The 27,971-nt window shown below is 42.9% G+C and overlaps 1 protein-coding gene across 3 annotated transcripts; it reads right to left on the bottom strand.

Moving 5' to 3' along the window:
* Positions 1–27,618, bottom strand: RNF19B (ring finger protein 19B). 3 transcript variants are annotated; one of them, XM_069574750.1, is made up of 10 exons: positions 27,495–27,618; positions 21,905–23,003; positions 10,637–10,842; positions 9,312–9,456; positions 7,509–7,671; positions 6,948–7,062; positions 5,553–5,693; positions 4,421–4,628; positions 1,807–1,938; positions 1–834 (listed from the first exon to the last, which is right to left on the bottom strand). In XM_069574750.1, exons 2-10 carry the CDS (start codon positions 22,522–22,524, stop codon positions 366–368), a joined length of 2,199 nt encoding a protein of 732 aa, XP_069430851.1. In that variant the 5' UTR covers positions 22,525–23,003; positions 27,495–27,618; the 3' UTR covers positions 1–365. The 3 variants fall into 3 exon arrangements, with proteins under 3 accessions (XP_069430851.1, XP_069430854.1, XP_069430852.1); XM_069574753.1 differs by lacking the exon at positions 27,495–27,618 and having other exon boundaries at positions 1–884; positions 9,312–9,453; positions 21,905–23,673; XM_069574751.1 differs by lacking the exon at positions 27,495–27,618 and having other exon boundaries at positions 9,312–9,453; positions 21,905–23,673.
* Positions 27,619–27,971: the final 353 nt, after the last annotated feature.

Genomic DNA, 27,971 nt, shown 5'->3' with positions numbered 1-27,971 from the left:
TTACGACAGAAATTTTTATTTATTAAAATGTGTCCTTCAGTAATATGTTAGCATACATACAATATACACACATACATCTGTACACTCTTTGACACACCTCACGGATTGCCACCATAAGTTTAACCAATAAATTAAAACTAAAAAAGGGTGGGGGGGGGCGAAGGAGATGTGGGGATGCGTGGAACTAAGGGCAAAATTTCCATGTTTCATCTGGTAAGAAACTGCAAATTTCTCAGAATTTCCCTGGGGAAAACCTGTGACCAGAGAATCTCTGAAATAAAAGTACAGAAATCCCTGCCCCCCAAAAAGATTCCAAAAGATGCAGTTACAAGTGTGCTTCTCAGAACAGGAGCATTCATTCCACTTCATACTCTGCCTTCTGCATCTTCTGGCCTCAAGATAGTCTTGCCCTCAGGTGGGGCAGAGAGGTTCATATGGGCACTTGGGCTTGGTGCACCGGGGGCTCTGGGTGTTGAGGGGCAGGCTGCGGCTTGGGAGCGAGGGGAGCCACACTCATCTGAGGTGATGTCTGGCACGTCATCTGACTGTGTATCAGAGCTCTCAAGGTCACTGCGGATGCTCTCGGGCTGGGCCAGGCTGATGTCCCAAGGCTTGCTGGCCAGGCAGTCTTTCTGTTCACAGCTTTGGTGTTTGCAGGGGGGGTCCTCTTCACCGTGGCCACTGCTGCCGGCACCGCCACCACTGCCTTCTTCTTCGTTCTCCACCATCTGTGCATGAACATGGAGTGAGTCCTCTGTGCTGCTGCCACTCACTAGCTGATAGTGACTTGGTTTGGCTTCAATGTCCACTTGGATTTCCATATTGTTGCATTCTCTGTGGAGACAAAATCCACTTTGCTGAATCATGCATGGGTCATGCTACACCTGTTGGTAAAAGCAGTTTGTGGGTTCAGGATTAGAAAGTCCAAAGAAATAGGTAAATAGTAGACTAGAGCTCACTTTTAGAGAAAATAAAATTTAATCTAGTACTCAAATAAGGTGGAGAAGAACAATGAGATCTCCTTGCTGATTTAAAATATGCATGCGAACATCTCTGACAATTTTTTTAAAAATTTTTATTGGAGTATAGCTGACTTACAATGTTGCATTAGTTTCTGCTGTACTGCAAAGTGAATCAGTTATCCCTATACACATAGCCACTCTTTTTAAAGATTCTTTCCCCACATAGGTCATTATGGAATATTGAGAAGAGTTTCCTGTGCTATATATCCTTATTAGTTATTCTGCCAATTTCTTTAAACAACTAAAAATGAGCTTCCAAAATTCAACTAAGGATCAGAAAGAACCTCACACTATCTTCCTCAAAATATTAAAGTGAAAGAGTCACAGCTTTTTACTTCTCTGCTACAATGAGAAGAAACCAGAATCTCTCCAGTAGGGAGTGCTGTAATCACACCATGCCAGATACACTAGCTTCTCAAAAATAGAGAAATAGGCTACAGGAGCCACATCAAGCAAGGATCAACGTAAGAACAGAAACCATAGAGCCATAAACATCAGTGAATACCCATCTAGCTTGTTAAGTTCCATGTGAATAATTACACTGTTGCAACAGCCAAAAATAAAAAGGAAGAAAAAACCTCTAAAAATCAAGTGCTAACAGAAGAATCAATCAAGAGATGCCAAACACTCCCATACCAAGAATGTGCTCCATGAATCCACAGGGTATAGACACCATGTATCCCACTATATGGTACATAGAGCCCTAACATGAGGCATTGAGCTTCTAAGGCCAAAACTCAACCAAAAAATGCAACTTCTCCTAGGCATCTGACTGTTCACATACCTGTCCTGTGGGTTGTAGGAACTGATTATGGAACCGGCCATAGCACGAGTGCTTGCGTTGTCACTAATTGCACCAAGACTGGCTGTGTCTTTGGGGAAAATTTCCTTTTGGACATCGGCTTGGACTTCTAACCTGTGTAAAGAGGGGACATTTAAGTTAATATGAGACCTGGGTATTTAAAGACAGTCCGCTTCCTGGCACATACCACTTACATTATTCTCTTGCAAACTGAGTTGATCTGATCGTCTCCAAATGCCAAATAGCTCAAAGAGATGCCCACACACTTTCTCTCTTAAAGTTATCTTTTGAAATCGTCCCCTCCTTTCCATCCCCACTGCTACTGCTTAACTTCAGGCTCTCAACAGCTCCCGCGTGGGTAACTGCAATTGTGCTGTCTCCAGTAGCCGTAAGTTCAAGTCAAACAACTTTCAGATCAGTGCCAAAGTGGATAATAACCTAATTACTCTAATAGCCCCTCTCTTGGCTCCCCCCCTTGCCATTAGGCATTTAAGGTCTACCTGATCTGCCTCCAAGCTGTCTCCAGTTCCACTTCTTACCATAGATCCTAAATCCTAATCACATTGGATTTTTTCCCCTTACACACCTATACACATTTTATACCTCTCTGACTTTGCATATGCTAGTCCCTCTCTTTGAAGTTTTCTTTCTCTATGTGACAAATTCATACTCAGTTCTTAAGAACAACGAAGCATTATCTCCCTTCCTTCTTCCGTCAGACCACTTTCTGCAAAGTGCTCCACAGCAACTACCTACTTATTAAATCAATTTACACATCTCTTTCACGCTCAGTTGTGAGCTCCAAAAGAGGAGAGGCCACGTCTCTTTTACACTTTACCTCCATGTCTTGCATATACTAGGAACTTAAACATTCAGCAATCAAATCACCCCCAGGCTATGAGCTTAAAGGACACATAAGAGTCAACCTCCAACTGCAGCAAACTTTCCCAATGGTGTCTCGGAGGACCCATAGCTTTTCCTATCTTGGCTCCAATATCATTTGGTTGCACATTTAAGTATTTCCTCATAATGGGTTTCACAGTCAAACCCATCTGACTCATTCACTTCCTATAAAAGGGTTTCACAGAACTGGAACAGCTGGCCTGGCTAAGCTGCAGTTTCAGCAAGTCAGTCCCCAATTATGTCTGCTTATTTACAGGGGTGTTGGTTTTAAGAAAGCACAGCAGTGAATTCTCCAGCATGTGGAGGCGGGATCCCCTAACAAGAGAGAACCAGAGTCAGGAGACACCAACAGGTCAGCAGCAGCCTACAGCCGCACATTCAGTCAACCTCCATCCTGCTGTCTGAGTCTCTGCTCTGCTCCTCCAGCCTTAGATGCCCTTCAGGAATGTGCCACAGTCCAGGAAAATGAGGCAGTGCAATGGAAAGTGCACTGAGTCAGAGACCTGGGTCCTAGTCTCAGCTCTGCCATAGATCACTCTCAGAACTGGAAGAGGCCTTTCACAAAGGCCATCTCCTTCAGTGGTCCCTAGAAGTTGGTCTGTGCAATGGCTATGCTAGAATCAGCTGGGGAGAATTTTCAAAGCAGAGATTCCTAGGTCCCACTCTGGGAGATTCTAATTTATTAATTCTGGGATAGAGCACTGCAATCTATTTTTAAAAGGCTCCCAAGTGAGTGACACGCATTCAGGTGTGGGATCCAGCCCATCTGCCAACTGTTGCTTGACCTCCTAATAGCCAATTGGCCCTCTGGTCTCACTTCAAATACTTTCAGAGGTACAGAGCTCAATTATCTACTGATATAATCCATTCTTTCTCTGGACTTTATACAGATTTTTCCTACAGTCTCTATAATGAAACAAAATTTGTTTCCCTCTAGCCTCTGCCGAATTATCTTAATCTATCTCCTGGCATGAGGCAGAAGTCTTAATCCTTTTCCGCTTCAAGGCCCTGCAGGTAACTGAAGGCAGCGTCTCCTCCACCTCTGTACCTTGTTTTGTATCACCTCTACCCCTCCTCAGGCCTCTCTTCTCCAGGGCATTCAAGTAACTGCTTCTCACGTAACATCTGCTATGCTCCTCTGAATGTGCTCTGTTTTATCTACCTGGTGAAACAACCAACCAAATCACAACCATTTCAGTCATAAAGACTTACATATTCTGAACACAAGTTTATAGAATTGATTTTTCTTATCAAATGGGAATCAGAACAGGAAGGTTATAAGGATCACAGTACCAATAAGCCAACAAGATACAGCATAAATGCTGTTCAACTAAAAGCCAGTGACAATCCTAATGGAGGGCATAGTCTTGGGAATTCTACAAAAATGCATGCTTCCCCTTTCTAAAAGAGGCAGCCTAACACAATAGAGGGAGGATCTGAAGTCAAGATTATTCTTTATATGGAGTCACTATGGCACAGTGGGAAGAAACACAGAACTTCTATGTTGTGTCACTCAACCTTTTTAGCCTGTTTTCTAATTGCAAAAGTTAAAAAAAGAAAAACAAACACAAAAACACCATTGATGATTATATTAAAACGAGATGCTACATGAGACATGCCTGGTACAAAGAAATGGCTCAACATGATATGTTACTTCTCATAAGTCCAACCAGTTCTGTCAGAAATCGCTTACCTGCTGTATTTTCCCTTGCCACTAGAAAGAATGCCACCACTCAGTGTGCCCCCCGAGAGGGCTGCAAAGCTGGCTGTTTCGCTGTATGGACCTTGCATAACGCTGAGTCCGTCTGTAGGGCTTCCACTGGTGCTCAGCACGCTAGTTAGGCCTTCGATGCTACTTTCCCCAATGCTGGGATTCTTGAGGGCTCGCCAGGCATCTGCCACTGGGGATGGAATCAAACATCACAACTGAAGATGGCACAATATCAAAACAGGGTCTGGGATCTTCTTGCAATGACTCTTCAGAGGAGAGAATAGTCATGTAGAAAAATACTCATTTATTCACTTAATGAATAGCATCTACATGCAGCCACCATGTATCAGGTTATTTTCACATATGCTCACATTTAATTTTCCCAAGAAATAGGGACTAGTAACCCCAATTTTAGATGAGGAAATGAAAGCTTAGAACTAAATGTCTTATCTATGGTCAGTCACACAATACTGCCATGTGATTCTGAGTCCACTATTCTTTCCATTATGCTATAGATGCCACCTAATCAAACAAATGTTTCCAAATACATTTAGGTCATGTGCTGATTCTAGTAGGAAGTTTGAAAAAATCTCTAGGGATCTCTGTGTCTCAGGCTAGTTAATATGGTAAAGTGGAAACAACATCAAAGCATAAGTCAGAAGACCTGCTACAGTTCTAGCTCTTCAGAAGTTCTTAAACCCATTTAACAGATGCTGAGACTAAGGCTTAAAGAGGTTCCAATTAATCGGGGATAATAACAGCCCTGGTCCTCTCTCTTCAGAGCTGTTGTAAAAACCAAGTGAAATAATAACTGTGTAAAGTCTTCTGAAAATTATAAAGTATTATGCAGATATAAGACTTTATTATACCTATATAATTTACTATTACCAGCATACTTAAGAGTTACTTGGAGTACCTGCCACACAGAGGCAAGTACCAGAGGAATTAACCTAATAACTCTGGAACAAAGAAATGAAAAGCTAAAAATACTTTACCTCCTATAAAGCTCATTATCCAAAGTAATCCAATGTCAATCTCTCTGTAAAATGTGCTGAATTTTACTGACTTTTATCTTGTGTCCCATAAATTCAAACGGAAATGAAAATTCTTTTACCTGTGATTGGACCATCATCTTCATCAAACTCAATTTTCACTCCCTTCCCATTGGCTGTACTAACTCCACAGCCACCTCCTCGACAGAGAGAAATAGGCACAACCCCATAGACATAAGCCAGCATGATAGGGACGCCAATACCTGGGGAAGAGAAGGAAACACGTCAGCAGGCCCATTGGGTTGCAGCTGTCCTGAATTCTCCTTCCCATAGCTGAAGACAGACAAACTACTTTATAAAGGGTTGAAGACAGACAGAATATGACTGTGCTAAAGAAGCAGCCTCGTCTAACAGAATGATGACTGGACGTGGAATCAGAAAGGCCTGGGTTAGCATCCTGGCTTCAATTTACCAGCCATTACAACCTTGGACATGTCTTCCTCAGGCTACTAACGATCAATGCATGCATAGGGCCCAGCACAGCAAATTTGTATGTTGCTTTCATTTCCCCACTTCCATTCATTGCTGAGATGCTAATCCCAGAACGAATTCATAATCAAACATGAAACAAGTGACTCTGAGGGTTCAGGATCCCCGCCCCACCCCTGAGTGTTAATTCTAAAATCTTACTGCTGTGGAAGGCAGAAAGGCTTAGTTGTTAAGAGCCCAGACTCAAGTCAGACTGCCCTGATTCATGTCCCAGCTAACGGGACAACTTACTATACCTTCTGTCACAGCTATGCTGTTGTGAGGATTAAATGAATTAATATAGGCAAAACCTTCAGACCTGCTCCTGGCAAATGGAGTTATCTTATTATTATTCTAAAACAAACCCTCATGCCTCCCAAAATACTATGAGGCATTAAGTAAATCAAAATTTTGTTTTGTGGGTTTTATAGCAGTGGAGAGGGAAGAGAAAAGGTGAAAAACTAGGCCTTAAAGTAATATCCTTTAATTCAACCTTTTTTTATGTGCCAGATGGAGTTCTAGGTACTAACTTAAGAATAAAAGATCTCAAACTCTGATACTTTAGTGTGGCTGATAATAATAATGAAAGTGAAGTGTTATTTGCTCAGTCATGTCTGACTCTTTGAGACCCCTTGGACGGTAGCCTTCTAGGCCCCTCTATCCATGGAATTCTCCAGGCAAACATACTGGAGTGGGTTGCCATTCTCTTCTCCAGGAGATCTTCCCGATGCGAGGATCAAACCCAGGTCTCTCACATTGTGGGCAGGTTCTGTACCATCTGAGCCACCATAGAAGCTTGATAATAACAACAATAACAGCGCCTACAAGAGTTAACTCCCAAGGTGGGTCTGACATAAAAATGTAGGAGCCTCCAGAGGTGAAACATCTGGCCAGCTAGCTAAACTGTGAAGCCAGAAAGCTGATGGGAGTAGGTGGAGTGGGGTGAGGTCAGGTTGGGGAGGGAGTCGTAGTCTTGGCTAGCTTCTTACCGACGCTAACCGCAGCAATGACAGGGGATGCAATGACCGACAAAGTCACTCCTCCTGTGATCGCCAAATTCCTCTTATGTTTGGAGGTTTTCCTTCCCTCATACCTGCTATGAATCTAAGAAGAAAGAAAATACCGGTCAGCGAGTTAGGACATCAATCTTTTCGCTGGGGAGAAAAAGGATAAGTAAATATTCCCTTATAAGTTATCTATATTATAACATAGTCCCTCATCTCAAAGAGACATCTTTCTCACATTTTAATCTAACTCAGACCAGGAAGGTATAAACTAATATGAAAAAGTTAATATAAGAAGAGACAACGTAGGGGAGTGAAGTAAGCATTTCACCTTTAAGTCACTGAGACAAACCAGGCCCAGGATGTTAATAAGAACTTTTAGATCTCTTAGGGGTTTATGAAAATCCATTTAGAAAATTAATGTTATTATTATTCAAGAACCAGTTTGGCTTTCAGGCAGCTCTGAAATAGAAGCTCCTCCCCATTTCCTTCAAAACTCTACCAACAGACCTGAAGATGGAACAGGGACGGAACACAACATCTTACCTTCCTACCAACATAAACAGGAATGCCGATGACCATGGCAGGAATGGCAATGCCAGCAATGAGGGAAATCCCCACTGGAGCACCAATCAATGTGCCCAGCTGCCAAAGAATTTTCTTCTTACGGCTCCACGGCTTCTTGCCCCAGAAGGTACAGCCAGAGGGGCTGCAGAGGAAATATGCCAAAGTTAATGTCAATATTACAAATGCTGTGATTGTTACCAGAGAGTTTGATAAGAGCAAGAGCCTTCTTTTCTATAAGAGTGATTAATAGTTATAGGAGGTTATAAGAAATGAATATATCGCATGAGGAGAGTTCTGGCTCTTTAATTTTTTTGTAAACTAAACTTGAAACCTCTTTTCCATTCTTTTCTGCTGAACTCTATCCTCTCTAACCCACCAAAATGAACCTACTTCTTTGTGTGATACTACACAGGAACCTGTATAGTCTATACACTTGACATCCCATCCAAACATTTTGTATTCTGCAGTGAAGGAACTCTCTTTGATTTGCATAGTTTTCTTGGCATATATAGATACTGCAAATCATTTTCCTAGGATAGGATTTAAAAATATTTCATCACACCCTTTACAACAGTTTCATAGTCTGAGTTTGCCCACTTTTACATTTAGTTGTTCTGAGTCCAGCCATTTTTGTTTACTCCCTGTGTGCTGTCTTTTCTACTAGACAGGGTAAGCAATTTTGAAAGTTAGGGGTCATATCTTATGTACTCCTAGGTCCGTAATAACTGGTATACTGTAAGTACTCAAATGTTTGCTAAGTTGGAAATGAAAGTGTTTCATCCACACAATGAATGTTAAATTTGTAAATATTACCTCCTTCAGGACAATATTTCAATGACTACTACATCCAAGGAATTGTAAAAAGGTTAACATCGGCCTTAAGATTCATAATATAGCTTAACAAAATTAGACATGTAAACGAAGTAAAAGTCATAATGTTTATAAAGGAACATGTAAAGAATGTCAGTAAAGAAGAATGAGGCAGAAAAAGCTGGGGGAAGGCATCACAGATGGAATGGCATTTAAAGTGGCTCTTGAAGACTGGATAAGAACTGAACAAGTTGAGATAAAATGAGGTTGCTGGGAGGTGAGGTGATTAGAAGGCATTCCAGGCAAAGCAAAGAACATGAACGGTCAGGGAGCTAACAGCACAGAAGAGACACAGATAATCTGGGATATAGTATTTATGAAAGCAAAATGGAAAAAGGTAGAAAGTATACTGGGGCCAGACTGTAAAAAAAAACCTTAAAAGCCATCCCTAAGGAAGTTGAACTCTATCTGGAAGGTAAGGGAATACAGTCACTGGAAGTTGCTGAGCTGGAGAAAAACATGATTGGAAGGGTGTTTCAGAGGAAGTTTTTATAGCTTCCTTATGCTGTAATGAGAGGACAGATGATGTCTCTTTGACATCCTTTTCCCTCAGTCAGTAAGAGACGAAGACTACAAATAAAAACAATGGACCTACTGCTTTTATGGTCTTGTTCTCTTACTGATGTCAGAGGGAAGGGTGAGATGAACTGGGAGAGCAGGACTGACATATATACACCACTGTGCGTGACACAGACACTAATGAGAAGAGGCAGGACAGCACAGGGAGCTCAGCTTGGTGCCCTATGACGACCTAGAGGGCTGGGATGGCGGAGGCAGAAGGGACGTTCGAGAGGGAGGGGATGTAAGTGTACATTTTAGCTGACTTATTTACTTCATTGCACAGCAGAGACTAATACAACACTGTAAAGCAATTATACTCCAAAAAAAAAAAAGGACACTTTCTCATCTCACCTGAGGTAATGCAAGTCTGAGATCTCTTTCATACAAAGCCAACAGAATTCACAGCCACACACCGCGCAGGTCATATGATTACAGCTTCCATCATTCATCTTGATAATGTAAGCACTGCATCGTGGGCATGGCTTAATGTCGTCTGCTGAGGGGAGGGAGAAAGAGTGTGTAGAAAAATACCCTTACTTAAACCTAGTTTGGTTTTATTATTCCCAGGAGTATGCATAAGAAATGAGACAGTCAAGAATTCCTGACTGAGGACTCCAGATTGCGCAACCCACTTCGCTGGAAGGCTGGCTACGTCTAGACCTCAGGAAATTTCATAAAATGGATCCTGTCTCCTATTGAGCTGCCTATCCCCCAAACTGGCATCGTCAACAGCACGTGAGCCATACTCTGAGCAAAGAGACTTCCCTAGAGAGAAAGATGGTTCCAAGAAAAATGGAATTTCAGCAGTCAATAGGCTGGCAGAATGAAAAGCACAGTTCCACAGGAAGAACAGTCTATAGCCTGCATTTGGCTTTAAGTCTTGAAAAATCTTAGTTCAGGAAACTCCTTTCACAGGTTCAAGAAGTATTACTGCGGTTTGTTGTTAATATAATCCACAGCCTCTTGCCATGATACTTTAAAATTCAAAACCTAAAAACAAGTATGTGTGCTAAGTAGCATACACCTGGTAATTTTCACAGCAAGCTAGGAACTAACCTATTAAAAACAAAAAGGAGATTAGGTTGTGCCAGGAAAAAGTGAATGGTAAATCTTTCCTTCCAGCTTCTCTCAAATGACAACAGTGAAATTAAGCACATTTATAAAAGGTAGTAAGCCCACTGACATTTTAAAATAGGTTTCCTTTGACATGTCAAGGTTGAAACTGAATGTGTGATATTCCTTCTTTTAAGGTTAATCATTAATCCATACCAACATCACTTGCTTTCCTCAAATCTGTACCCTACTTCCAAAAACAGTGATGTACTTAAAGCTAGTAGGAAAACAGTATAGGTTTAATACTAAATGTCTTTCTGCTCACGATGAAAGGACTGAAAAAGCCCCTAGCAAAAGTACCTAACTGCTCTCCAATCTGAGACATATTACTAAGAAGGTAGAAACTACAGAATTCAGTTTTACTTTATTCCAATTCACCTGGGTTGGACAGCCTATAAATGGCTAGAGAGAGAAGCTACATATTAAATATACTATTGAGAGTATTACCAAATAGTTTCTGCTTTCTAATGCTTGAGTCATACATTAAGGTAATCTCTCCCAACTTTGGGCTCACATTATGAAATATCAAATAAAGAGACAAATGAGACTACGCCAACTTATACCTGGTCCAGATTCTTGTCCATAACTAAGACCTGAAGTGTGCTTGGTGCGGACTCGCAACGTCTGTGCCCTCTGCTGACGGGCCATATCGCATGTCTGATTTGGATGCCATATTTGCTTGCAGTGGTAACAGAACTCAGTCTGGCAGCCTTCCCTCTCACAGGTCAGCTTTGGGCAGCTGGCACAGCCATAAGCAATAACTGCATACCTGGGTAAGGAAATAGGACAAGATATAAATAAGCTAAGACATTATGCATTGGTTCCAGTGGGGTAACGCTGTTTGGTGTCCCCCACCAGTTCATATGGTATAGAGGAAAGAACACACATATGTGTAACACGCACGCATATTCTGTGTGAGAAAGTTCCAACCAGAATTTGAACCCATGTTCCCTGCAGTGGAAACACAGAGTCTTAACCATTGGACTTTCAGCCTGAATTCCTAGCATGTATTCAGTCATAGTTTAAGCTGCTTTGGGAATAGTTTGTCATAGCAAGTTTCATAAATAAGGGTATAAAACTATTTCCTTTTGATAGTTTGCTATATTTAGAGAAATCAGGATTTGTTTAAAGGACAGAACATTTGTATAATAAAGAACAACAGAAAAAACTAAAGCAAGTATACTTTTTAAAAAACTGTGGTATAGTTCATGTACAATATTATATGTTTCAGGTGTACAACAATGATTCACAACTTTTAAGCTATATTCCATTTATAGTTATAAAATTTTGGCTATATTCCCTGTGCTGTACTATGTATCCTTGTAACATTTTTATATATAGTAGTTTGTACCTCTTAATGCCCTACCCCTATCTTGTCTGTCCCATAACCCTCCCCTCTCCCCGACAGGTAACCGCTAGTTTGTTCTCTATATCTGTGTGTCTGTTTTTTTAGTAGTCACTAGTTTATTTTTTAGATTGCACATATAAGTAATATCATCTATATTTTTCTTTCTCTGGCTTATTTCATTTAGCATAATATCTTCTGGGTCCATCCATGTTGTTGAAAATGGCAAAATTTAAATTTTTTTATGGCTGAGTAGCATTCTAATGTATACGTACACCATATTTTTAAAATCATTCATCTGTTGATGGACACTTACGTTGTTTCCATATCTTGAAAGTGAAAGTCGCTCATTCGTGTCTGACTCTTTGTGACCCCATGGACTATACAGTTCACAGAATTATCCAGGCCAGAATACCAGAGTGGGTAGCCTTTCCCTTCTCCGGGGATCTTCCTAACGCAGGGGTTGAATCCAGGTCTCCTGCATTGCAGGCAAATTCTTTACCAGCTGAGCCACAAGGGAAACCCAAGAATACTAGAGTGGGTAGCCCATCCCTTCTCCAGCGGATCTTTCCAACCCAGGAACTGAACTGGGGTCTCCTGCATTGCAGGCAAATTCTTTACCAACTGGACTATCAGGGAAGTCTTATATCTTGGCAACTGCATATCTTGGCAACTTTCATATTTTGGCAACAGCAAATAATGCTGTTATAAATGCTGCTATTAAGGTGCATGCATCTTTTTCAATTAGTGTTGGGTATTTTTTTGTTTTTGTCTTTGTTTTTCAGATAAATACCCAGGAATGGAATTGCTGGGTTCCAGGGGCTTTGCAGGTGGCACTAGTGGCAAAGAACCTGCCTGCCAATGCAGGAAACAAGAGACACAGGCTCCATCCCTGGATCGGGACGATCCCCTGGAGGAGGGCATGACAACCCACTCCAGTATTCTTGCCTGGAGAATCCCATAGACAAAGGAGCCTGGTGGGCTACAGTACATAGGGTCACACAGAGTTGAACATGACTGAAGCAATTTAGTATGCACGCACACATGATAATTCTATTTTTAATTTTTGGAGAAATCTCCATACTGTTTTTCATAATGGCAACACCAATTTACATTGCCACCAATGGTATATGAGGGTTCCCTTTTCTCTGCATCTTTGCCAGCATTTGTTATTTGTGGCCATGCTGATGATAGCCATTCTGATAGGTGTGAGATAACATCTCACTGATTTTAATTTGCATTTCTCTGATGATTAACGAATGATGCTGAGCATCTCTTCATGTGACTTGATCATTTGTATGTCTTCTTTGGAAAAATGTGTATTCAGGTCTGCCCATTTTTCAACTGGACTGTTTGTTTTTGTTTTTTTGATGTTGATTTGTATGAGCCGCTTATATATTTTGGATATTAACTCCTTATCACGCATATCATTAGAAAATATTTTCTCTCATTCAGTAGGTTGTCTTTTTGTTTTGTCAATGGTTTCCTTTGTGGTACAGAAGCTTTTAAGTTTAATTAGGTCCCTTATCTTTTTTGGCTGTGCTGAGTCTTTGTTGCTGTGCACAAGCTTTCTCTAGTTGCGGTGAGTAGAGGCTCCTCTTCACGGTGGTTCAGGGGCTTCTCATTGTGGTGGCTTCTTTTACTGCGGAGTACACTCTCCAGGGCATGGGCTTCAGGAGTTGTGGTATGTGGGCTCAACAGTTGCAGCTCACAGGCTCAAGAGCTTGGGCTGAGTAGTTGTAGCAAGTGGGCTTAGTTGCTCCTGGGCATGTGGAATTTTCCGGAACCAGGGATCAAACCCATGTCCCCCGCATTGGCAGCTAGATTCTTATCCACTGTACCACCAGGGAAGTCCAAGGATCATTAATTTTTGCTATTGCCTCTGCTTTAGGAGATAGATCAAAAAAAAATATTGCTACAATTTATGTCAAACAGTGTTCTACCTATATTTTCTTCTGGGAGTTTTATGATTTCAATACTTTTTCAGGTTTCACAGTGAAGTTGACCTCATGACAGACTGAGAGACAATTGAAAGCTCATTTTATCTTTCCATAATTTTTTCCAACTTGAATGTACACCTTGAAATATCTTCTTTCTCGACAGGTTCCAGAATCCAAGAATACCACTCATCAGTCTTATTAATCAACATGGAATATGGCAATTATTTCCTCCTAATCCCTTCTGATACATATTCTTAGTTATGAAACACAATTCAGAATCTATCAGCACCAACCAGCATTAACTTTCTTACAATTCATGTTTATTTACCAAGAATTATTTTCCTACAAATAATCCAATGTATTTACAACTATTAGCCTTTCTAACTCTAAAAATCTCAACTAAATGCACAGGCTACCCTAGTAAGTGGATGCATTTAAAATAAGAATTTTTTTAAAAAGTAATTTAAACAAACAAAGAAGGGAAGATAGCAGTAGTGAAAGTTCAAACAATTTTTAAACAAGTCAATGACTGCAGGCTTGGTGTTGTCATTCCCTATTCCATGCTCTCCTCCAATAGCCAAAGACCTCAAACAACTTAAAAGAATAACAGCATTTTCTTAGATCTATTTTATAGTTTGCTTATTTGATTGTACACTAGATATTTATGACAGCAACTTAAGTTCCAGGCTTATCATAGATTCTGCAAGTTGATTTGAGAATGACACTGAAAATATCAATGATAAGGTTTCATCTATGTTATATAATACAGGCTGTATTAAAATGCTTTTCAGAAAGAGCAAAGTGAATTCAATGTATAAATGCAAATGATTCATATCCTGTAGGAGTTCTGAGCAAATTTATCCCACCTAGTTGCAAAATAACTACTAAAGATAAACAACATTTTTCCTGAAGAAAGTGATTTGCTTGCTATTTTGTGTTAAATAAGAAAGGTACTAGGTGATCTCAGAAAAAAGTATTAAGTCAACTTCAGACAAGACAATACAAATTAAACAGACTGCCAGTCAGGAAGCCTTTGAACATTTCATGATACATTTCTACTTCACATAATGGGAGTAATATTTATTAACAGATTTTTCTCTCTCTTTTTTTTTTAATAAAGAACATTTGATAGGACTGACAATATCAATTTTGGGTGTGGAATTTTGAAGGAAGTAAAATAACCTCAAATACTAATGAACCTACAGCAACCGATTATTGTGACACAGAATTACTCAGGGCACGAGACCTGGCATTCCGGTTTTGGGGTGCCTGGTCTAGGCTCTTTGCCCCTGACTCATACTGCATGACACTGAGCTAATTAAAATCTCCAAACTTTAGATTCTATCCCTAAAATGGAAGTATAGGTGCTTGCCGCTTTCAAGTGTAACCAAACATGTTTTAAAATTGCATTTGAGATCTTGCCCTGAAAGTTATGGTACAAATACACAGCACATGTTGTCATACTTCCTGGCCTTTGCATATTCTATTCCTTTCTGCCTTGAAATGCCCTTTGCTTACTTCTTGCCCTGGCAAATACTAATCAGTTTAAGAACCAGCTCAAATGTCATCCTTTCTATAAAATCCACTTAACCTTTCCAGGCAGTTGGTTGCCCACTTCCTGTCTGTGCATAATTACTTCACAATACTTAACAGTACTTCACAATACTTATACAGTAAATATCTGTTTATATGTATGCTTCTCCCAGCCAGACTAGGCAAGGAAAAATACCAACCATTTTTTAATCTCCAGGGTCTAGCACACTGATTCATGCTTAAAACACCTGTTTTGAAGGAATGATATAGAGACCCTCTCCTCTTTGGGTTTTTTATTTTACCCAGGTCATCTAGCTCTTCTCTTGGGCCATTACATTTCCCTAAAGCAATCTTTTAAACTTATCTATGTATCTATTGGTTTTCTATATGCCAATTACTATAACGTAATCATAAAATTCTGTATAAGCCCTTTTGAGGAGTAAATTCCTAAATTCTGAATAGGGCAATCTCCTACCCTAGGTAGTCAAAAAAAGAAAAGAGAAAAAAAAAAACTATTTTGTTCTTTCTCTTCTCTGGCCTACATTGGAATCTCTCTCCTACTCTGCTTTCTTAGCTTAACAGAGCATTCAGGTTTGCTAATTAGGAGCTAAAAGTAAGGTCTAGGAAATTACATGATGCTAAGAAAACAGAAGCATCCTTTCTCCCTCTTAAGTTCATACAACTTATTAATTTTGTCAATTTGCTATCTTCAGAAACATTATAATGTGACAGGCTAGAACACAACAATACCTTACTCTGGCCTAGGGGGTGGAAATCCCATTAGTATAAATTTGATTAAGTGCCAACAAATCCTGGTAGTTAAAGAAATGTGTTCCTATATTATGCCTATACTTCACTGTTCCAGGCCAAGTAACTTCATTTACACACAGACTCTGAACATATATAAGGGTGGATGACACAGGCCAAGTGAGCCATACTATCACTCTCTTCCTTTTTACTGCCCTAGTTCAAAACCATATCATCTCTTGAACAGACAACTGCAAGACTATCTGGTCTGCTTATTCCCTACTCCAATCCAAATTCCAGTACCAAAAGTTTATCTATCATGATGTTACTCTTTTGCTTAAAATCCTTCAAAAAAAAAAAAAGAAAGAAAGAAAAAAGTCCTTCAAATCTATACTTCTTTGCATGGCACACTTAGACCTACCAATTTGAATCCAGTCTACCTTTACAGATCAATCTCAAGTCACTTCCCAGATCATGCTCCCCATATTGCACATCCAGAGGCAGACCAAACTAGACTGCAGACTTAGTCTTGAATTTACATACCTCCAAGCATTTGCTTATAACATTCTGGTTTAAGACACCTAATTTTCTCTACCCTCATCTTTGTTTGAAGTGAAGTCGCTCAGCTGAGTCCGACTTTTTGCGACCCCTTGGATTGTAGCCTACCAGGGTCTCCCATCCATGGGATTCTCCAGGCAAGAGTACTGGAGTGGGTTGCCATTTCCTTCTCCAGGGGATCTTCCTGACCCAGGGATCGAACCCGGGTCTCCCACATTGTAGACAGATACTTTTACTGTCTGAGCCACCATAAATTTCTACTCATATTCTTCAAGCCCTGATTAGGTATCACCTCCTCCATGAAGCCTTTAGTGACACAATCATGCAAAACCTTTCATCTGTCTTCTAAGAACACCTGTATTTTCTTCAGTACCTATTACACTGCATTTATAACTATCTATCTGTCTCCTCCACCAGGCCAAACACCCTGTCAAGAGGACCATGTCTAAGTCCTTTTGGCAATACTCAGAACTCACCTAAGGTTCAACACCATATGATTCTGAAAAGGACCGCTGATTACCTGTCTGTCCTCTTCTTGCCCACCCTCCTCTAATCTGTTTCTCTTCTCAAAACTGTGGTGTTTGTATTCTTTACCTCCCTTATCAAAAATTTAACTACTCATCCCATTCTTCTGGGACCCAATTGAAAGACTGTTCGGAGTTGTAGAAAAAGTTGGAACACAGATATCTTAGTCTAGAGGAGCTCTTAATTTACTCAGAGAACAAGATTTAGTGTTAAATAAGGACACTAACAGAAGACACTAACAGGCCAGAATAACTGTTAAAGGAGCTTAGAAAACTACAAACAACCAAAGTGTCAGGTCTGCTTTAAAGATGTCATCAAAAAACAAACAAAAACAAACATGTTTCCTGGTGATTTAAGTTTAGGGACATTATATTAGATTGAAGATTTACCCTGTGTATTAGCATTAACAAGATTTACAGTGTGTATTAGAATTGTTTAAAGGGTCTAAGGAGCTCAGAAATAAGAGTTGCTTTATTTTGTTCAACCCAACATTTCCCAAGCTTATTCAATGCCAACACATTTTTCTTTTCAATAATGCCTATACCTTGAGAAATATAAGTGAAAAATAGAAAATAAGATCAAAAGATGGTTGGAAACCATAAAGGCTCTTCTATCATAAGGATAGATCATATAAATAATATGTTCTTAAAGACATAAGAAGTCATCTTATAGGTCAGGTATGAGCAGTTTTAAGCAGGGGACTGATATAAAATGTTCTATTTTAGAATGAATACTTTGGCAAATATGAAAAAGATACATTGGGCTGGAAGACGATCTAAATGGTGGAGGGTGGAGTTGTAGGAGATACAGAGGTGCGAAAATGGAGATACAGAGTTAAATTAAGAGAAAAGATTCAGGAAAGCTTCAGAAAGGATAAATCCTCCCTCACTGACTGAGAAATCTGCCTTGCTCAGGGAGCTTATTCTTCTCTCCTAAATGTATTAGGGACAAACAGAAGCTTCCTGTTTTTAGGATAATTCAGTCCAGTTGTCTAGGAAGGCCAATAGACAATACTACCTTCTGGGAACAGGTATGGAGGGGGACTCCGCAGGAGACAAAGGCAGCAATGAGAGGCTGAAGTGGTGGACTGCACAAAGAATTTAGGTCAAGACAGTCTTATCTCCTATTCATCTGTACAGAAGATCTGCCTGCTGTATGCCAGGAAATATTCTGTTGTCTCCTTTGCCAAACCTCAAGTCTTCTAGGACAAACCTAGACAGCGTATAGTCGAAAAAGGTCCATATAGTCAAAGCTGTGGTTTTTCTAGTAGTCATGTTTGGATGTGAGAGCTGGACCATAAAGAAACCCGACTTGATGCTTTCCAACTGTGGTGCTGGAGAAGACTCTTGAGAGTCCCTCGGACAGTAAGGAGATCAAACCAATCAATCCCGAAGGAAATCAACCCTGAATATTCATTGGAAGGACTGGTGCTGAAGCTGAAGCTCCAATATTTTGGCCACCTGATGCAAAGAGTTGACTGAATGGAGAAGACTCTGATGCTGGGAAAGACTGAGAGCAAGAGAAAAAGGCAGGTGACAGAGGATGAGAAGGTTGGATAGCATCACTGACTCCATGGACTTGAGTCTGAGCAAACTCAGGGAGCTAGTGAAGGACAGGGAAGCCTGGTGTGGTGCAGTTCATGGGGTCACAAAGAGCTGGACATGACTTAGTGACTGAACAACAACAATCTAGAGCTTCTGAAAGGGTTTAAAGACAGGGCACTTGAGAGGAAAACATTATATGTTTACATGATTTGGAGGTTTCTGAAAAGACCTTGTGCTTAAGTAGAGACTCTAAAGGGAAGCAGATCAGTTGTACTATTTATCAACGGTGAGACACTGGGTCCCACACTTAAACTTCTCTGAACTGCCTTCTCCTTTATCAAATGAGTTTACCACCATCTACCGGCATGAAAATAAAGTGAAATTATTTGAATGAAGTTATAGTCTGAAGATTATAAAGGACTATAAAAATGTCAGTTATCTGTATTCTGAATGAATTTTTATCTCATTTGAAAGCATGTTTTAAAGGTTATATTTGGTGGGAACTGCCTGGTGGTCCAGTGGTTAAGACTCAGCAGCTTTCACTGCCATGGCCTAGGGTTCGATCCCTGGTCTGGGAACTAAGATCCCACAAACTGTGCATGCACAGCAGAAAAAAGAAAAGAAAGATCACATTTGGTAATACTGTACTTAATAATATTAATGTGAAAGTTTTCCCACAGAAATTGGTTTCCTTATTTATGAATATAATAAAATTGTATTCAAGTATAGAAAAAGAAAAATTCAAGACTCTTTTCTATGTTCCAAAAATATTCGTAAACAAATAACCTTTTAACATATAGTGCTTTTATCATGAGTAATCACAGTGAAACTAGTGATCACAACTCTGTAAGATCACTCATATTCTCCCCTCACCCCACCAAATAGACACACACACACACACACACACACACACACACAGAGTCAAGAACTTGATAAATTTGGCTGACAGGAACTTGATCTGTGGTCAGTAAGATGATCAGGTATGAGAAGAAACAACTGGGGTCTTAGGCTTCTTCTAGTTCTCATCCATGACTTTTACCTGACCCAAAAGAACAACAGTTTGATTAAAACAAAACAACTATTTTTCTCATGACATTAGCAAGAGATGGCAAAACCACTGGCCACATCTCCACCTATTTGAGAAGTGACAGAAATACAAAGTTACTCCCTGTTTATCTAATATCTTCATCTGAATTCTCAAAACACTCTGAAAATATCAATTAGGCCTCTCAAGTAAGGAAAAGATTAGGCCTATTTCAGATAAGAAAAATAAAAGTAGGTAAGAGGCGGTTAACAAGAAGAATCAGAAAAGAAACCAGATTCTAGCCTTTTTGGCTCTCTCAATGTTGTAGGCCACACTTGATGAAATGACCCAAACAGCAGCATCCCCAATAATGCAGATAAGCTTGTGCTTTCTAAAGCTTTGAGAGAAAAGAATACTAGCCTTGGTTGGAATTAACACCAGTGTTCCAAGCCTGGTTCCACCACCCACTAGTTGTATGACCCCAAATAAGTCACTCAATTCATTTAAACTTCAGTTTCCTTATCTGTAAAACTAGATCAAATGTATCTTACAATGTTGCAAGGATCAAATTAAATTATGTATGCCTGACACATGGATACTCAGATGCTAGTTTGCTTGCTCTCCCTACACTTCACCTTCTTTAATTCCCAGATTTAAAAGTTATATTAAAATTGTTATAATTTTTTAACTAATTAAAAGAAACTCTGGATGATAATATGATAGTAATTCAATACTTGATTAATATAAAAATGGCATAATACTTTAATAACTTCCCAGTCAGGAATGGTGCAGAGTTATCATCAAGATTGTAAGTTAATTCCTGTCCATTTTAATTGATGTGAGCAAAGACAGAGATTGACACAGAGAAATAAACAAAAAGAGAGCTTTCCCAGAAATAAAATGTCAGTGATGCCACATTTCTCAGTTAAAATTCAAGGAAATTCACATCTCAAAGAGGAGATAATATACTACTCCAAAATGAACCAAACAGTGTTCTCTTAGGTAAATATTCCTTTAGTTCAGAAAATAGATCAATACTGTGTAAAACTTCAATACCACATAAATTAACCTCTTAAGGCTAGGAAGACTACCAGATCTCCAGATAAAAGCAAACTTTTCCAAGGGCCTACAAGGTTTTTTTCTGATACTTATTATTAATAACTGAAAGTGAAAGTGACCTACCATAGACAAACACCTCAACCTTTGACCACAACATTTCAAAGTAATTTAGAAACCTCATCTCAGTGAGCTTAAATAATACATACATTCTAAACAAGTTTGGCAGAATAGAAAAATAATAAGAAACTAACTCATCTTACCCTCCTAGACACTCTATGACAGCTTCTTTTGAATGAGACAAATAGCAGCATCATGGAAATCATAAAAGAGCCTTGATATGTAGGTTATGATTAAAAGCCCTTAGTTCTTTTGAAAGAAAAGAACACACAGCTTTTTACTAGGAGTCCCTAGCCTCTTTCTGCCCTCAAAACATGACACACAAGAATAAACTGATCCGGCCAAGGTCACAGAGCAGGTAATGGCACACTCTGATGGCCCTCTTTCCTGCATGCAATCATTTATGGGATGCTATTATTAACTTACTATTACTGACAGTAACACACAATCAGATTTTAAAAACTAAAGGTTGGGGGCTGGAGGCGCTGGGGGTGGGGTGGGGGGGCTTTCCACTGAATTCTCTAGATGGCAAAATCTGGTGGTATTAAGTCTCTGCATTTTACACAGTGCAACATCAAGAACTCAAGATTGGAGGAGCTGGGAACCACATTTTCTCTTAATCATAACCTCTGGGCATCCTTCTCAGTGCCCCCATTGCCTCTCTGGACAAAGAAAGGGTCTGTCCACTCTACACCCTACCCAACGCAGCAGTGTAAGGACCACAGGGGTGGCCACACAATAGCCGGGCACAGAAGACACACCACAAGGCCCAGGTTGCCCCCCGAGCGCTGCCAGTGAGCTCTCCTTTCCCGCTAGAGCCATTTCAGTCACCTGCAACCCAACTTTCAGCAGTGGTGGTCTCAGCAAAAGTACACCTTCTCCTGCAACGCTGCGAAGTTTGCCCCTAGTCAACTGGACACACCCCTCCAAAGCGCTGCCCTTTCAGAATGATGTCTTATTCCGTCCTTTGCCAGATATCAGCTCCCCATCCTCATTCAGAGATACCCCCTTCCTCTGGAGAGGGGCGTTCGCCGGACCAAAAACAGCCTCTCGCTGCCTCCTGACTTGATGGACAGCTCCCTTCTTACCCAGTGCTCGGCACCTCAAGTCCTCAGGCAGGGGTTGGGTACTGGGTGCGTTCACCTCAAGGGGCTGGGCTTGCCGATGGTTACCGGTTCAGCCCGCCGTAACTGCCGCCTGGCCTCCCTTCCACTGGTCATCCCTCACCTCTCCCTCCACGCTGGGACACGGACACACGGACACACGGACACACGGACACACGGACACACGGACACACACACACACACACACACACACACACACACACACACGGTGCGTGGAGGACCGCCCCTCGCGGCCGGCCACACGCAGGGTCCAGCCTTCGGCCCCAGGTCCCCTCCACCTCGGCCACCGCCCCAGGGCCACGCCCCCGCGCTCACCCGCAGTCCGGGGCTGGGCACCAGCGGCAGTCGGGGTCCGAGGCCAGGTAGCGGCGCAGCATGAACTCCTCGTACTTGTGCATGAGCGGCGGGTCTGCGAGCAGCAGGCGGATGTCGTGCGGGTTGAGTCGCTCGCTGCACTCGGGGCAGCTGATGGGGACCCGGCTCTCGCTGATCTCCAGGCGCAGGTAGTGGCGGAGGCAGTCCCGGCACGAGCGGTGCGGACAGCTGAGGAGGCGCGGGGCCCGCTCCGGCGGCAGCCGCACCAGGCACAGCGGGCACTCCACCTCCTCCGGGCCCGAGCCACCGCCCTCCGCCGCCTCCTCATCGTTTAACCCGGGCCCCACTGTCGCCGCGGCCTCCGCCTCGGCCTCGGCGGCCGGCTCGGCGGGCAGCGCCTCGGGCGGCGAGGCTTGGGCCGGGGCGGGCGGCGGCGGCGCGGCCGGGGGCGGTGGCTCGGCCTGCGGCTTGGCTCGGGCGCGGCGGCCGCGGGCCGAAGAGGAGAAGACGCTGTGGAAGGTGAGGCGCCGGCGCCGGCCGCCGCTGCGGCACTTGGGGTCGGGCGCAGCCGCGTGTAGAGATGTAGAGCGCGGCGATTCGGAGTCTTTCTCGGAGCCCATCGTCCCCAGAGGCCGAGGGGCGAGGGGCGCCCAGCGCCACCACAGCTCCCGCCTCAGCGCCCCCTCAGCCGGCGCCCGGGCCGCCGCCGCCTCAGCCTCCCTCCCAGAGATAGAAACCAAGCAGTAGCGACGAAGTGGTTATAAAGCCGCCGCCCCGCGCGCCGATGCCCACTGCGCAGGCGCTTCGCGGAGACACCTCACAACCCGCACCGCCCATGCCGGAGGGTGGGGGTGCGCTGGGCGGGGCCGAGCGGGGTGGGGCGCGCTGGGCGTGCTGGGGCGGAGCCCCGCCTCCTCGGAGGGCAGGTGATTCCAGGGCCGCCATCTTGAGAAGAAGGTAACTCAACTAGTTTAGTTGGCCTCTTCCGTCAATATCATCGCCCCTAGCCGCATCGAACCTGCGGCGGAGTTTTCGGTTTGCCTTTCCTCGAGGTTGGGCCGATTGCTGCTTCCAGCAAATGATATTTCAGTTACTCCATCTGTAAAAAGCCGATGAGGGTAAATCAGATAGTGATTCCCAACTGGTCTACCTTCCAACACATCTTTTGTTGTTTTTTTTATTAACCAGTAATTAATAAAGAATATATTCATTGAGCTTCTATTAAATGGAGGCATTACTAGGTGAAACAGACAGGGTCTCCCTATCTGCGAGAGGTTTACAAAATAAAATCCAATTCCCTCAATCTAGCATTCAGTACTTTCTGTGACCTACTAAACTATTCCTAGGTCCACCGCCCATTCTAACCTTCTGGTAGTTTGGTTACTTACAAATTGTGGACGGATGTCCAGCATTTTGGGGGTGCCTGGAAGTGCCTTTCTGCTGATCCCCCACTGCTCTGACTGGGGGGAAGACACGGAATCAGCCTTACAAATGGGAGACAAGCAAGCCGCTTTAACAGCAATGGGAAGGTATCAGGCAGGATTAGACTCAGTTGCAAATAACAAAAGAAAAAAAAAAGGCTTATGATAGAAATTTATTTCTCTCTTCATGAGAAATAATTCATAAAAGTTCAAGGCTGCTATGCCATTCTTAGCAATTGGTTTCTAATCTTAAGGTCAACTCATTATTGTCCACATTCCAGACAGTGGGGAGGGAAAAGAGAAGAAAGGTACACTCTTTTCCTTTTAAGAAGACTGCCTTAAAAAAAAAAAAAAGACTGCCTTGAAAGCCTGGCACATTTCTGCTTACATCTCATTAGCCAAAGCGTAGTCACATGGCCATACTGGGATATGTAGCTTTTTAACTGGGCACAATGTGTCCCTAAAAATAGGTGCTCTATTATTAATAAAGATTGGTAGAAACTGTACTAAAAGATAACCATTTGTCTTTTATGGGTGGTATTAAAACCTTGAGAAAGGTCCTTAGGAATAAACCCTGGGAAACTTCAAACTTTTGAGGTAAAACAGAGGAAGAAGAGCCAGTGAAAGAAACTGAAAAGCAGGGGCTGTGACACATGAGAAAACTCAAGCTAGTATGATGTCACAGACACCTAGATAAAATGTTTCCAGGGGGAGTGGTCAATTATGACAAATCCCACTGAGAAGTCAACGCCAATAAGAACAGAGAAGTGATCATTGGATTTAGCAATACCAAAGAGGTCCATAAGGAGGCGAAATGTTCGTCCTCAAGGAGGAAGGAGATTTGGTGCTAGATGGCTAAAACAACAATTGATTTCTGTATACTGGTCAAAGTATGCTGGGCTCTGCTGCGGTAACAACCTGAATATCTCAATGCTTTAACACATTGGTATATTTCTCCCACTCATACAAAGCCTGCCTATGGGGCAAGGCACTCTCCTGGTCACTCAGAGAGGTCCATGGCACTTTCTTCCTGGGCTCTACCACCTCAACCCTGGTCACTCAGAGAGGTCCATGGCACTTTCTTCCTGGGCTCTACCACCTCAACCCAAGGTGTTAAGGATGGCCTCAATAGGGGAAAGAGAGCTGGAGGGTGTGTGTGTGTGTGTGTGTGTGTGTGTGTGTGTGTGTACACACGTGTGTTTAGTCATGTCCAACACTTTGCAACCCCATGGACTGTAGCCCACCTGGCTCTTCTGTCCATGAGCTTTTCCAGGCAAGAATACTGGAGTGGGTTGCCATTTCCGACTCCAGGGGATCTTCCCAACCCAGGGATCAAATCTGCATCTCTTGTGTCTCCGGCATTGGCAGGCGGATTCTTTACCACTGCCCCACCTGGGAAGCAGGAGGGTTGTGCAGCAGCAATTAAATACTTCAGCCTGGAAATGACATATGTTACTTCCACTCATAGACTATTAGAACTTGTGACACAGGCTCAATTTAATTGCAAAGGAGGCTGAAAAATGTAGTAGGGAGGCATGTACTATTTATAATAGTAAGTGACATTATCTCAGCCACAGTTCCCTATAATCATCATTGACTCTGTTCTTGGCGACCAATGTCCTGAGCAGTTGGTTGGAGGAGATGTGTGCCTGTTTGTAGGGATGAAAGATGGGGGAGAAGGCTGCTTTGTTCCTTGGGTTAGAGTGTGCTGAAGGACCTGGGGACCTCTGATTCCAGACAGACCCAGCTGGCTTTGAGATGATTCCTCCTGTGCAGCTGACAGAAACAACTGGCAGAATTGTTGAATAGCTTGCTGAAAAGCTCAACACACCAAATGCTTGCTTATCTTGGCTCTGGTTCTCAAACAAACCCTGCCTCAGCTCAAAGCTGCCACCACCAGTGCTTTGGCAGAAAAGTGACCTCTCATATACCACTGGACTTCGCTATGACCCCATTTCTTCTGGGTTTTGTCTCCTGAATCCATCACCCTTGAAGCAAGGGACTAAAGCAATTCCTGTCACTTTTTCCTCTGTGTCTCCACTTGATACAAGCAGAGCAGTGACTCAGGAAGATGACAGGAAAGAGAAGGACTCTCATCTGCTCATTCAGCAAACATGTATTATACTTACTTTGTGGAAGGCTGTTTGCCAACCACTAGGGTCATGGAGATGAACAGTCTAATGGAGTTGTGGACAAGAAAGCTTGTGTCAACACTTCCTCAAAACTTTCTACAGTTCCTACAACCAGCTGCATCTCCTTCCATGCATCTTGCTTCTTTGCAAATGCTAATCCCTCTGCTTGCAATCAGGTTCATTTTCATGGTCATCACCCTCCTTTCTACTTTCAGACTCACCTCCTCTCATGTTTCCAGGATATGATGTAAATAACCCCAGTGTCAATCAAACCTATTATTAGGATGACCACGTGATTTACTGTCCAAACCCAGGACACTTTTGAGAATGAAAAGTGAAAAATGAAAGTGAAAGTGGCTCAGTCATGTTCAACTCTTTGTGACCCCAAGTCCATGGAATTCTCCAGGCCAGAATACTGGAGTTGGTAGCCTTTCCCTTCTCCAGGGGATCATTCCCAACCAACACAGGGATTGAACCCAGGTCTCTAGCATTGCAGGCAGATTCTTTACCAGCTGAGCTATGAGGGGAAAAGCCCCATTTGAGAATGAAAGGGAATGCTATCATCAATTGCTTTGGCTCAACAGGTGTCAATCAATTTGTTCCAGGCAAACTAAGAATTATGGTCACCCACCTACACCCAACATTGTCATAAAACCTGACACTTAATGCTTTCATGTCTCAGCCCTTTGAGATGATATTGCTATCCATATATTTTTAAAGTTTTTTTTAATGTGGACCATTTTTAAGGTCTTCATCGAATTTGTTACAGTATTGTTTCTGTTTTATGTTTTGCTTTTTGGCCGTGAGATATGTGGGATCTTAGCTCCCAAGACCCTGGGTTGAACCCACACCCCCTGGATTGGATGAAGTCTTACCCACTGGACTGACAGGGATGTCCCATTGTTATCCCCATTTTTAAGATGAGGAGATAGAGCCTGAGAGAGAGAAGAGACTTGTGGTCTCACACCCAGAAGGCAGCAAAACTGGCCTGGGAAGTTAGAACATCAGACTTCAAATCCTGGGCTCTTCTGACTCTAGAGATCAGTAGGTACCACCACACCTGACTCCCTAGTACCACAAAATCTTACTGTCTAAGTTAGTCATGTGTGGTTCTCCCCCAGACCCAAGATGTAGGGGGAAGGTAGAAATGCAGTCTTACTTATCTTGTGCACCAGTTCCCCCCAGCCCTTGGTGTGGAAAAGGTCTTAGGGCATGTTTGTTGGACAGATGACTTCTTGAGGTTAGAGCTTTATGTTTCAACTTTTAGAAAATATTTATTTGACTGTGCTGGGTTTTAGTTGCAGCATGCGGAATCTTCCTTGTGGCACGAGGGATCTTGAGTTGCAGCATGTGGGATCTAGGTCCCTGGCCAGGGATCAAACCTGGGCTCTCTGCATTGGGAGCTTGGATTCTTAGCCACTGGATCACCAGGAACTCTCTGAGTAGTTTCACCTTAAAATCTGAGACCCTTTTACACACCAAGTACCTAGCACAGGGCTTGCTATGCATCTGTTCATTCCATTAACACTTATTAATCACCTACCACGTGCCTGGTACTGTGCTGGTGATGCAGCAATGAACAAAATAGACAAGGTCCCGGTTCTCATGGAGCTTACACAGCCCGGCGGGGGAAAACATACAATCACAAACACACACAGTTACAAATCAAGATAAATGCTAAGGAAAAATACTAGATACTGATTTTTAAGAGCTATTTTGGAGGTACATTTAGTAGGTTTTTATCATAGATTGGATGGCTGAAACAGATGAAGACAAAAAGAAGGCATAGTTTGGAAAGAGAAAAATGTCGGTTTGGATGTGTGGGGCTGGACGTGCCTGTGGGGTTTCTGTTTTAATCTTCCCACGTCTAGCCAGGTTAACTGATTTGCTCCAAACTGAAAAATTGTGGCAAGGGAAAGAAACCCGCCTCAGCCAGCCCAAAGAGAGCTGGCCTCCAGCTAGCATGGTGGTTCTAAGAGGGACAGAAGGCAGAAGATAAGCAGAGAAAGGATGTGCTCACGGAAACAATAATCAGACCTCCCAAGCTGCAGTGAAGACCGCGGCACGCAGCCAAGGAGCGGGCTGCCTTACATCCAACGGAGAGAGCAGGATCGCCGCGCCACCCTCCTCCGCGAGGGGCCAGCGTACCCCCGGGCGCTCTAACGAGGGGAGGGGGCTACTCCGTGCCTGGAAACCCGAGCCGCGCGGCTGGCTCCGCGGCAGGATCCACCAATCGGGCTGTGCCTGGTGGCGGCACCACGTGACTTGCCTCCTCCTCTCCTCCCCTCCTCGCCTTCCAGGGAAGACGGGCATCCCCGCCATGGTGCCACCCCGGCCATCCCGCCCCCACTCCTCGCGTGCTGCAGCCGCGCGGGCGTGAGCTTCCGCGAGCCGCCGGGATTCCGCCGCAGTCCGCGGCGCGGGGGAGGGGCGGGGAGGAGAGCAAGCTGCAGCCGCAGCGCATGCAATTTTTTCCGTCAAGGTCAAGCGTACCCACTCCCCGGCAAGGCTGTC

This window comes from Ovis canadensis, chromosome 2 (genome assembly GCF_042477335.2).
Source record: "Ovis canadensis isolate MfBH-ARS-UI-01 breed Bighorn chromosome 2, ARS-UI_OviCan_v2, whole genome shotgun sequence".
Taxonomy (NCBI): domain Eukaryota; kingdom Metazoa; phylum Chordata; class Mammalia; order Artiodactyla; family Bovidae; genus Ovis; species Ovis canadensis.
This window is presented reverse-complemented; position numbering and strand designations above follow the sequence as displayed.